Source organism: Micropterus salmoides, unplaced genomic scaffold (genome assembly GCF_014851395.1).
Source record: "Micropterus salmoides isolate LMB-PRFRI ecotype aquatic unplaced genomic scaffold, ASM1485139v1 Ms_hic_scaffold_5, whole genome shotgun sequence".
Taxonomy (NCBI): domain Eukaryota; kingdom Metazoa; phylum Chordata; class Actinopteri; order Centrarchiformes; family Centrarchidae; genus Micropterus; species Micropterus salmoides.
In genome coordinates, this window is record NW_024044237.1 from 12,184,240 (window position 1) to 12,196,999 (window position 12,760).

At 39.8% G+C, this 12,760-nt stretch overlaps 1 protein-coding gene across 2 annotated transcripts in view; it reads right to left on the bottom strand.

Annotated features, from left to right (window-relative positions):
- Nucleotides 1-515: 515 nt before the first annotated feature.
- Nucleotides 516-12,760, bottom strand: part of gria1a (glutamate receptor, ionotropic, AMPA 1a) — an 85,025-nt gene continuing 72,780 nt past the window's right edge. The window contains exons 15-16 of one of the 2 annotated variants that reach the window (XM_038700117.1): nucleotides 6,390-6,524; nucleotides 516-4,410 (exon numbers count right to left, since the gene is read on the bottom strand). In XM_038700117.1, the coding sequence (XP_038556045.1) occupies nucleotides 4,243-4,410; nucleotides 6,390-6,524 (303 nt within the window). In that variant the 3' untranslated portion in view covers nucleotides 516-4,242. Of the gene's footprint in view, nucleotides 4,411-6,234; nucleotides 6,525-12,760 lie in introns of both variants that reach the window. The other variant, XM_038700118.1, reaches the window with a different exon arrangement.

Below are 12,760 nucleotides of genomic sequence, written 5' to 3' on the forward strand. Positions count from 1 at the left end.
AGATATTTGGCATGCTAGATATCTGGCAGATGTCGGCGATGTGTCAGAAATGTGTCGAGGAGCCGTTTTGATGCGTCCTTGTGTAGTTTACAAATAATGACTGGCAACGATTGATCGACCACTGATTTACCCCCGATCACAGCCTGATGGTCGCCAAGTTCACCGTGCGGCAAATCGGGCTAAAAATCGTGTAGTGTGAACTAGGCTTAAGAGGCCTCTGTACATCTGTATACAATTAGATGCAAATTTGTTTAAGTTGAATGCATTTGAAGGTGTTTCTTAATTAAGTGTTGTCTGTTGGTTCTTTTTAATTGCCTTGCAGCTCATGTATCAGAGGCTTTTTCTTATTCTTTTTCCACACAAAACAGACTGCCTGAGATTATTTTTTGGATCACTGCACTCCTTTGCAGTGCTTTTTTCTTCTCTGCTTGTAATATCTAAAGTCATATCCCATTTGCCTAAGGCACAGAGATATATGACTCCCATGGAAATATAACTGAACACATATACATAGTTTATTTCTTTATTCGGTTACAAAAAGCATGATGACTTCCTTCCAGGACACTTTGGTTAGAAAAAAAAGGTTATTTCTCAAAAATCTGATAATAGTTGTATTCTTTTACATTTTTCTTTTAACTGTGAACCTATTTATTGACCATCATTTTAACTTTAAAATGCAGTAACACATTTTCCGTAGTTAAAAAAATACCCAACAATAATGATGTTTCTGGGGAACAAACGGTTAGATTCCAGTAGTAAAATACTGTGAAAAGTAAAGCGACAAAGAAATATTCAAATGGTGTTAAATTTCAAGCACTTAAAAGACACCAACAGGAAATCCTTTTTGAAACTGCAACAAAATTAAATGAAATTAACTCTTTAAACAACATTAGCGTCTACAGATTTTTTTATTATTTTGTTTACACTTTTTAAAGTGTAAAACACTTTCCTGGCACCCCAACTCTCTTTTATAATACAAACATTGAGTGTTTTTTTTGTTTTGTTTTTTACAAATCTGTTATGGCATATAAAACATCTTTCCGAAGGTAAAACCTCCACTGAAGAGTGCTGTGCTGTGTCCTAATTAATACAACATCAGCAAAAGAAGACGCAGAGATGAGGGAAAAAAGGAAAAGTACTCACAGCGGTAGGGAACTAATTCAGGTACACAGAGGCATGATTGGGAGGAGAATAAACATTTTCACAGGGGAAGAGAAAAGCCTTTTATATACATAATAGGTGGAGATATGTATGATTTCAGTAAACTCTGACTGCCCACTTTTCTTGCTTGTATGACTATGTCGAGAAGGAGAGAGGTCATACAGTAGATTTGGTACCATATTTTTTAAAGCAGAAATTCAGAGGAGAAGAAAAATAATACACGACAAGCTGTGGAAGCAGAGGATGAGTGCTGCTTTTGTACAGGCCTCTGCTGGGAAATGAGACGTCAGCTAGAGTGTGCGGTACATAATCTAAAGCCGACCTCTGGCATCCGACAGCAGTGAAAAATCCCACTTCTAGCAACAACCTTCCAGTCACCTTAAAAGTAAAATTACACCTTTGGACACTGTTGGACTCTCAGATATCAACCATGTGTGATGATCAGTGCATTTCAGGACTGTGATGAATTATTGTAATTTCCTCTTTTCCTATATTTTTATTTGATAATTTCTGGTAATCCAGGTGGCTGGGATAGTTGTGCTCTGCAGTAGATATATTTGTGTAGGTGAAGAGAGGTAAAGTGATAGATTGGTGAGAGGAAAAGATGTTTGTGTTGGAAGAAGGCACAAAATGTACCCTTAACATAGCTTCTGGCTGTGATGCGTGAAAAAACTGTTTCTAATTTCTCTCGAGCTTTGTCAGTTTTCACCACTAAATCTGTTCTGTTTAAAGGCTGGCGTCTGCATTTTTCTTATTGTCAAGAAATCCCAAGAAAAGATCAAAACCAACAATGACTTGATCTCACAAAACAAGTATTTCCTGTGTAGTCAAGGCCTGATATACTGTAACATATTACTTTGCTTAACAGTTAGAAATCAATGAGTTGTGTCATTGCACTGGCTCACATTTTCCTTCATTACCATGTATTGTCACTTGCGCATTAATCCACTATTGAAAATAGTCCCCAAAAAATGCAATATTTACTCCTGTTTGAGTAACATTTTTGAAAAAGTGCCCAGCTGTTTCAGTAAAATACTAAGCATATTTTAAAACTATATATTTATTGTTTTAAATATGTACTTCCCCCACGAGAAATCAAGCGTGTCACAGACAGAAATTATACCTCATTGCTTCACAGATATGCTGTACGTGGCATCAACCTTCTTCCTGCCAACAACAGAAAAGTGATTAGAGCTCAGACAAAACCAAAAAGGTTCGAACTTTGGCAGAAAATTGTGTGTTCACGTAGGACACAATTGCTCATTCTAAGAAGCTGATTGAGAATATACATTTTCAGGGCACTTGAGAGGTGAACCAGTGCATTGTTGTCATGTCCTTTCATGGGATTTTTTAAGAAAATGATATAAACATGCCAGCCTTTTCTTTTTCTGTCCTTTAGATTCTTTCCTTTGATTCTAAATCACAACACAAGCTAACATTTATTTCCTGCTGTTGTCAGCGTTGGTCAGTCACTCATGGGAATATAAAAGACACTAACTGACAATATGGGCTAAAAATTGCGATGCACATCACCAATAGTCATTTTGTGTTAACAGTATTGAAATGTTTCCAGGTGGAATTTTCCTTTAAGGCCAACATGCCAAACCCAGGCTATCTGCTTGTTGTCATGTCTGCCCCCTACCGTCCCTGGCCTGCCACTCTGATTTCTATTTACTTGGCCTGATCTGAAAGGGCTCTACAGCCGCGCAGTGCAGTGATAACCGTAACCATGACTTCCGCTGAACACGGATAATAGTGACTGTGGATCTGTCAGTCCTTCCTGAACTAGCTAGCAACAGCGAGAGGAGGACAACTTTCCTTTTATAGGCCTTGCACAATCTGCAGGGATGTGCCACTCTCAATAAATTGAGAGGGAATAGCTGCACTGCCCATTTCATTAAGACTGGATACAGCGGAAAATACATCACAGGAGTGAGTGAATTATGCAGCAACAGCTCTAACAATAGATTGAAGAATATTTTCTCCAGACTACATCTGAATTCAACAATCTTTGTTCTTTAACGTGTGCCTAGTATACCAATGGATATGCTCTGAATGTCACGACAGTGTAAGGTCACAGTACTGTACATAATGCGTCAGCGTGTTTTCTCTATTCTATAACCTCTCACACAAGGCAAAGCTAGCATTTTCGGAATCTGCACTCTTGACTGTTTTTATGATCATTAAATACTAAAACTCTTTCAATCTGTCAAACAAATGACCCAGTAGCAACAAGTGTATAGTGCATGTGTGTGCATGTGTGAGAATGGTCATATGGCACAAAGACAAGGCATGATGTGTTAAATGAGGCGTAGCAGCAATGCGTGTTTGTTGTAGTCTGGTCAACCGCTGATTTAAACAGCATCAACCTTAATGATAAATCAAATCAAACTACTTTTTGACAAAGCTCTTTGCGCTATTACAACAGTGTAAACCATACAGTACGTCATAAAAACTGGCTATGCTACACAGAGCACATTGTCTTTCCAAAATGGTATGTAAATGTGAGACTGAAAGAGAGCGGGGATATCCCAAAACAATATCAAATTATCGTAGCAGTCAGGCAAGTGTTTTTCCTCCTCTGCCACATCTGTGCAAAGACATGTTCCGTTAGCCTTCAGAAAGCGTCTAGGTAGTACAAGGTCAGCAGTGGAGGTGAAGATATTGCACACGCAGGCTAACGTCAACAGCTCCATCGAAATGGCACAGCGCAGGTGTCACACTGAAGAATAATGTTTTTTTCTCTCCCTCACATAAATGAACATTGTAAAAAAATTCAAAAACACGCCCCAGTGACGGCTTCTTTATTGCAGCACATTTCCCTTCTTTTTTTCAATATCTCTTTGTCAAGCATCCATTCATTTAAAAAAAAAAAAAGTTGTGAGTCTCTGTTCTTAGTTTGTAAGGAGCGGTCTGAGAGTGCATTTTGGCAGTAAGTAAGGTCTTGTTCATGTTGGGCACGTTGACAGCCAGGAGAGTAGATGGGTCAAACCGGACAGCCATGATTTTTGAGGTCATTAAGAGTCTTGTGCTCTTCTTCTGCCCCACCCTGCCTATTCCTCACCGCCAGTCACGTGACGATCACATGCCGGAGGCACCCAGTCCCATGCTGGCGGTGTGGCTCATACAGGGCAGCGTCTGAACGGTCTTGGGGAAGTCGTGGGTGAGGATTCGTCCGTTCTCTCCGCCGCTCCCGTTGCCACTCATCCTGGTCAGTGTGGAGCAGCGCATGGCGTCGTTGATGGATTGCTGTCAGAAACAAACACATTACAGTTAGTCTGCGCTCCAGATTTCAGTTTTACACACACCCATTAAATCCTAATCAGAACACAGAAAGCTTATGCCACAGTTAAAGCTAGCAGCGCACAGAATTATGTACTTTAAAAGGCCTTTCAACTAAAGAAGAAAAAAGATAAGTCTGCGGAATGTTATGCAATTTCTCTGGTCTGTGTTACATGAATATATGCGCAAAAGCAGCTGTTTATGTCACTCTCTGAATGTGGTGCTGGTACGCCAAGAAATTCAGTAGCAGAAAGAGCTATTAGGAGTCATAGGGTGCTGGTTTTCACTCTCTTTATATGGGCCTGGGTGATATTCGTGGGTGGTAAACCGTGGCGCTGGCCGATGTGCAGCAATGTCCCAATTTGAAACAGGAGGAGCAGAGCAAAGTCGTGGGCAGTAAGAAGGGAGCTGAGGCTTCACTCATTGGTTTAATAGCTCCATTCTCCAGTTTAGCTCAATAAAAGCCACTGGGTTCGAAAGCCGACCTAATGGTGTGTGATGCACGTGTGTGTGGCCGCATCTCCTATTCTATCGCTGATTAAATTGGGCAAAGCAAGTGTACGATCTGGAGCAACCGGTAAGTGCTGCATGGGGATTGGAGAATTACACCGGCCTCTAATTGGAACGACATTGTTGTTTCTTTCAAGCCAAACAGCATAAAGACACCTCTGGACTAATAGGCTCCTCGCCAATCTCATCAGCATACTGATCAGGTGCCTCTTCGTGGGCTGATTAAAACGTAAGTGTGCCAATTGTCTTGGCCTTGCCTTGCTTTTTTTCCCTTTTTATTTTTTTGGGCGGTTTACATGAAGAACATATCAGCGAGGGCTTTGATGTTAGGAGAATTAATTCAAAGGTTGTTTGTTGTAAATCGATCCACAAAGCAGAAGATTAACAGCTACGATACTGCTGCTGTCGGAGGAGAAACCTCACATCTCCCAGTAAAGCAACAAGTCCTTACTTTCAGGTTTCTGAACATACAACATTTGGAGTTATACTGTTCTAGGTTACAGTAGTGATGGAACACATGTGAGCCGCACCAGGACTGCCTTATGATATACATATAAAGGATGTTCACCACAATGGGCCCTGCATTTGCGAGACAGTCAGCAAACAGAGAAGAAGGAGCAGGGGAGAGATTTGCTCAGAGCGACAGAGGTAGATAGATGTACCACTGTGATTCAAATTGCCTTTACACCTGTGCTGCGAAAGGGAAATGTCTTCATTTGTGAATGTGTGCTACAAGATTGCTGTAATGGATGCAGTAATGAGATTGAAGTAGAAGACTGAGAGGAGTAAGCTGAAATAAGGAGTTGATTCTACATTATCCACCAAAAGTACAAAAGTACATATTTATACCAACACATATTCAAAATATGTTGATGTGTAAAAGTGTAAAAAGTAGGTTCTTTTAGTGACATCCAAAGGTGATTTTAAGACAAACTAATGGAAAATGCTATATGCCAACAACGCTGCAATGCTAACACAGGGAAATGACTTTGGTTTGTTATTGTATCAGCTAAAAATGTAAACTTTAGAAGAAGAAACAGGCATAAGGACAATTTTAAAATCAAGTGATTCATCAACACTGCAGGAGATCAGTGACGTAAAGACGTGAGCGGCAGAGGTAGAGAGAGGTACAGGAGAGCGTTTGCACTGCGGTGAAAGCCGTGAGAGGCCCTACTGTGATCACGGTTAGATGGGCAAGGGGGGTGGGGGGTGAGGAGGCGGATGTCATCATCATCATCATCATCATCATCATCATCATGGCTTCATCACAGCGTTTCCTACCCCGTGGCTGCGCTCTGCCCTTATATCTTAACAGTGTTGTTGGCGTACAGGCCGTAGCTCTGCAGCTCTGTGTAGGGGGCGCTAGCACCACTGTCTAAGGCTGAGCAGTGAAAGGCCTGAGCGGCTGAGGCAGCTGCGGCTCGCGCGGTTGACACCTTCATTCGGCGCGACTCGGTCCTGGACTTGTAGCAGAACTCCACCAGTGCCACCAGCATGGCCAGGCCCAGGCCGCCAATCAGGATGTAGAAGACTCCCGCTACATTGCTGAGGCTCAGAGCGCTCGTCTTGTCCTGGAATGAAGAACGTGGTGGGGGTCAGAGCCGAGGGTGAGGAGCAATAACAGACTTTACATTCACAGGAAACAAACAAACACACACGGATTCAGACACATGTACTTATTAGACAAACATCAGTTTCACAAACAGGAATCAAAAGTGCATGTACACAAATATACACAACTCAAACCCACACACACACACACACACACACACACACACACACACAGTACACAGATGAGCCTGACTAATTAGGCACACACAGTCATGTAACGGACATGTATTGTATTTTACAAGACCAGAGGCCTGTACCACGAAGCAGGATTTGAGCTTATCGATGTAACTTCGGGGTTAACTCTGGGTTTTCAGTACCACGATGGTGGTTCACTTCTTACCGGGGTAGATTGCCATGGTAACTCATGCAGAATGGCTAACCTGCTCCGGAGCAGGTTATGTTCCAGAAAAGAGATTATCTTTCTTGGAAAATGACATCTACATCTGTAGGATATCCCACAGACTGTTTGATAGGCTGCTTTATGTTTGCTGCGGTGATGTGGAGAAACTTTTGTAGGCAATAGCGATATCATCCTACAGAGACTGCCTTAGGCTATTGTAGGCCTACAGGTTTTTACAGTAAGCATACTAACTGCTTTGAAATGTGTTTAATATTTTTTATTACGTATATGAACGCTATTTATTTTAGGTTAGTAGCTATCTTGTAGGCTATCACAGACTGGTCATGTACCTCCCCACCTTCTGCGACGTGGGCGTGCAGGTAATGAGGTGAGTTTTCAGCAGCCTAAATTCAGTTTAGATTCAGTCTTTCCACCACTATTTGAGCACATTTCATGGCATGAATGGATTTTTCGGTTCATCGCTTTATGAAGTTAATTTAGAACAATGTTTGGAACACTTTTGAGTGTGTTAAATGAATTAATCTCATTTTTGAAGTGACGAGAAGTTCTTAAAAGTGAGGTGGAATGACCACTTATTCAGTGTCCGAGTCTTTTAATGAGGAAGCGCTGATATTTTTATCCAGCTCATAAGAACGCATCAAATCAACGCATTAGTCTATTGTAGAATATATTCATTTAGGATTTCACACTGTCGGCAATTTTCTGTCTCCCTGCATGTGTCAGCTGCAGCTGTGCTACTTAGACTATGTCATATTTCTGTAGTGTTAGTTTGCTCTTCGTTTGTAAAATATGACGTTCTTATGCCAGTGGACTTGTTCATGTCTGCGATTGGTCATCTGCTGCTAACACCGCCTCTTTGATGTGATTGCGCTCACGGCTGGATTGGGAAACCCTGGGCTGACTTACCGAGTTGATAACCAGCTTCGTGGTACAGCTTATCCCAATCGTAATTGTTAGGATTAGTGAAGCCAGATAACGAAAAGATATCCCGGGTATGTTGAACTCACTTTGTGGTACAGGCCCCAGAGGACAGCATACACACATAAATCCACATACAAACCAAATAGTAACAATAAAATCTATTTTAGAGGCCTGTCTCACAAAGTAGGATTTGATTTGTTAGCTGGATAACTTTTGGATCTAACTCTGGCTTTTCAGTTTCACAAAAATAGCTAGTAACTTATGATGCAGACCCAACCTGGAAGAAGTTTCTCACCAGGCTAAGTACTAAGCAATTGTGTCAACATCCCTACAGGATCCAAGGTGGTAAAGAATAGTGTCATACAAATGTATATGACTTTGCTTTATTGCTCCTAAGATAATTTATTATAACAGAAATATATTTTAGAGATTTTTAGTACAGCTAGTGTTCCTCTCCGGCTATAACCCGGGGCTTCTCACAAAACAGTACTGTGGGTAGTTGGAAAAGCCATTAATAAAATGTACTGCTGCATATTAATTGCATTGAAAGTCTTTCAGTGAGTGGTTAAATGTAGACTGTTGGACTCATATTCCATCAGTGCAGGAACAGAGAATATGAGGCGACTTCATGATGGCACTGTCACATAAATAAGACGTATTCTGACTGCACCCTAATGATGCTCAGTGATCACACTTTTTAATTTAAAAAAAGGAAAAATGTCTGCACTTTGGAAATTAGCTCCCACTGATTTATTCAAGCTGCATTTTGGTCACAGGCCTTTATCAAGTCTTTTTTAATTTAACAAGTCATACTCCTGCTGTGCTCATCTCTGCACCAGAAGCAGCATTAATGAAACAGTTGTTTTCTCTTAAATATATTCACCCTGTCACTCCTACATGTATCTTTAACTTCACTTTGTATTACTTTGTGCTGGCGTGAAAGTGTCAAATGTCCCAGCAAGGCTCAACAGTTTAATCTCTCCTCATATTTAATTCAGTACTCTTTAACTGTAATGTAGTTGGCTGTTTAGCGCCCCACCTCTTGCATGTGCACGCAGTCATAGCTGTGTTAAAGTTAGGTGGTTAGACCAGTTATCCAGATTCACCGGTGCTAGATTAGATTAGTAAAACCACATACAAATTCAAGGAGTGCCAGACTGTATTGGTTTCGCTTTGTGAGATAGGCCCCAGATCTTAAAAATAGACACTCAATTCTTCTGACTTATTTATGCATTTCTAAACAGTATACCTAAATTAACCTTTTGAGTCAAAATGCTCATTCACATGACTTTTCTCAAAATTACATTTCTGTGAGGGAAGAGGTGCAGATAAAGTGCATAAACACTCAACACATGCATCATGCAAGCAACAGCACAAACAAGTCTTTAGTTTGACAGGGCTCTAAATAATGGGTCATTGTTCTTATTCTCTATTACAGAGGTACCTACTTACATTTATGCCTATTTATTGTCTGTAATAAAATGGAATCATTAAGATTAGACTTAAATCAGTCCACCTGAAGGGCTCTCTCAAAATGGGGTCTAATGAGGAATGTTATTTCATTCAAGTCCATTGGAGCAATAGTTTGTGTCACTTGAAGAGATTAATGCCGCATAGAAACCCATAGTTTACTTAGGACAGTTTACAATTTATTATGCCTCTATTTGCATTCGAGCTTACATTTAACTCAGTATATCAGCCCCAGTGACTTTCAGGCATGTATTTGTTCTTTTCAATTAAATATATTGTTTTTAACCTGAAGGGCAAATTTGCATTTGAATATATTTATTTAGGTAAAATGCTGTCTAGATATACCCTGGCATTTAGTAGCATTATGTAATATAAATAAGGTTTTTATACCAGGGCATGTATGTCAAACTATATGCACTGGCAGACCGAGAGTTTGCAGGCTTTTGCTCCCAAACACAGACAACACCAGGTGATTTCAAAGACCAATTCCTTTTCTCTGGCTGACTTTATGTTTAGCCCCTGGAGCTGTATTCACAAAGCTTCCTAGGTCCTGGTGACCAGATTGTTACAAAGGTTTTAGAATAAATGTGTATGTGTATGTCAAAACCTTCTACTTAAAAATACAATTAAAACTAACCAAAGAGAAAAAAAGCTACTAATGAAGTGTCTTAGCTCTTCACACCGCTAATAACTATTTAGAGCAGTAAGCTAGAGTTGTTTTACAGAGCTTGGGAGTTTTTTAAGCAGATGAGAAAATTACTGCAAATAAAAAGCATCACATGCTCAGGTTGTGAGTGCTGCTAAAATATTACAGATATATGAAGCTAAAGCCAGCAGCTTAGGTTAGCATAAAGACTGGGGTAAACGGCTAACAGTTACCACGTAGTACCTCCATTGTTTTATATATACAAAACATTTTTACACTTTTTTAAGAATACACGAGTATTACGAATTTAGTGAGCATTAGAGCTGCTTGTAGGTGGATTTCATTGTGTCATATTGTGAAACATACTAAAGTGTCAAAGTATGAGCAAGTAAAAAGGGAAGAAAGAAAAACCGCAACATGATCAGAAAGCCACTTAGCATTAGAAACACATGCAGGGGTACCTGAGCTAAAGAGAAAAGGCTTCAGGGAGAACGACTACTTGAAACAGCGGATAACATTAAGTGCAAATGCATGCAAGCACAGCGGCAGACGTGGTGTGACTCGGGGTCGATCTAGCAGATTGGCAGGGTTTGCATCCACACATGCACACTCTACAGTGAGAGAGTCTGGGCAGGATTATTTTAAGGGCCAGAATGCAAAGGTTACAGCTCAACATCTTTGAAGGGTTCAACAAAGTCCAACGGCCTAATGTCATCATCTGTCTCTCTCTTCTGTGTTTCTTTTTCCCACTCTTTCTCCTTGGGAAGGAGTTCTATTCTAACAAATAGCTTCAGAGTGAATCATATTTAATCAACAGTACAAACTCAAGGTTATCATCACAATCTATTTCAAGGGGATTTATCCCACATAGATGGTAACTGCATGTATAATAAACTATTGTAACAATCCCAACTAATCCACCAGGGAAATATTTATTTACACGCTGGAAATGAACATTAAATCTCTGACAACACATACTCATCAGTGGGAATAAATAGACACCAGAGTACCAACAAAGTACCAGCCCGAATATAAGACAATGTTTCTTACGTGAAGCTGTGTCATATTAGAAGACTAGATATTTGTTTGCGTTCACAACAGCAGAAAGTCTCTTTGAAACACAGCCTGTGCATTACACAATGGTTACTTTAAGAGTAAGCTACATTATATTAAGCTAGCTTGTGTTAGTGTTGCTGGGCAAGCTATTTATTTTAATTATCCCTCAGTATATAAATGCTAGCACCAAGCTATGTAACTTTTGAAAGAAATAAAAACACATTGGTCCTATTGTCAATCAAAAGTAGTTGAAATCATAAGCAATAAAGATTACTTGATCTGGTATGACCAGAAGCTTTTGGTGGCTTCATGACCCATCTCTGTTTGCACAACTGTAATACTACGCTTTAGCCTTTCAATTGACACTTGTGGCCACAGTGGCTGCTGTTCAGCAAAAGTTACATAGTCACCCATGGATTTGATTTTCTGCTTCCTCACGTTAATGTTAATGTAGAAACTGATATTGTTGGGTGTAGTCATTTTTAAAAAAAAAACATGTTTTCTGCTGATAGTTTGAAAAGTGTTCAACATTCATTCTCAGTAGTAGGAGTTTTAACAGCAGTAGAAACTGTAGTAGTGATAGTAGCAATATAGCTTAACTATGTTTACTTTACTGTGTCAATCATAGTATCAGCAGTGATAGAGTATCATCAGGAGGAAGTCGTGTCAATTCTATTTGATAATTGCAATTCAATTATTTAAAAAATGGTTTTAATAATTTACTGTAGCTTTATTAAATGTTATAACATATACTAATATATTAGCATTTTAAATATGTTAAACATACTGTATCTGCATACATGTAGTATTCTGATTTTTAAAAGTCTTTATCCAAAAACAGGAGTTGCACAATGTGGGGTCGTCCTATATTCGGGCCAGTACAGTAGTACTGCTAGAGCCACATTGGGAGTGTTGCTCAGTGTTATAGAGGATGAGGGCTGGACTTGGGGCTGGTCTAGGATCAGGGCAGGGTTGTGCTGGGAGGTGCTGTGAGGTGACAGTTTTGGGTTGGAGACTAACCTTTCTTGCGGAGTCCTTGCTGCCACACTCCCCTTTATCGTACCACCATTTGTTTTTCAGTTTGTCTAAGACGGCTTGCTCACTGAGTTTCAACACCGCTAGGTTTACTGGGATTCTTCCAACCATAAGGAAATAACATAAATAACATATTATACCATGTTATTTTATGTTATTAATTCAGAGACACAGAGCAGCAAATACATACACACATTAATGCTTGGGCTTGCTTATAGGTTAAAAAAATAAACTGAAATAAAAAATGTATCACATACACCTTACACATGCACACACACACACACGCACGCGCACACACACACACACACACACACACACACACACACACACATATATATTGCATAAACATCATTAAAAACATCAGAGTCAAAGTGATATGCATTAATACTCCATCTAGCTTGGTTGACTTGCCCTGTAAGGCAGTAGATGTGTATTACTATATCACTTTGGGCAACCGGCACACTGCTTACCCTCACCTATGCAACACAGATGTCTTAACTGTATCTTTTTTTATCTAAAGTAAATTGCCAAAGTTCTAAAATGGAACAAACTCTAATGAATGCAATTTTAAAATTTCATTGACCACGAGGGGCCCAGCTGGTTTAATTACAACACATTGATCAATTTTAAATCAGTCTTGTTCATTTTGTTTGAGCAGGGAAGGTGATGCAAAATTTCCCCCTCTGTGATTTTCAAATTCAGACATC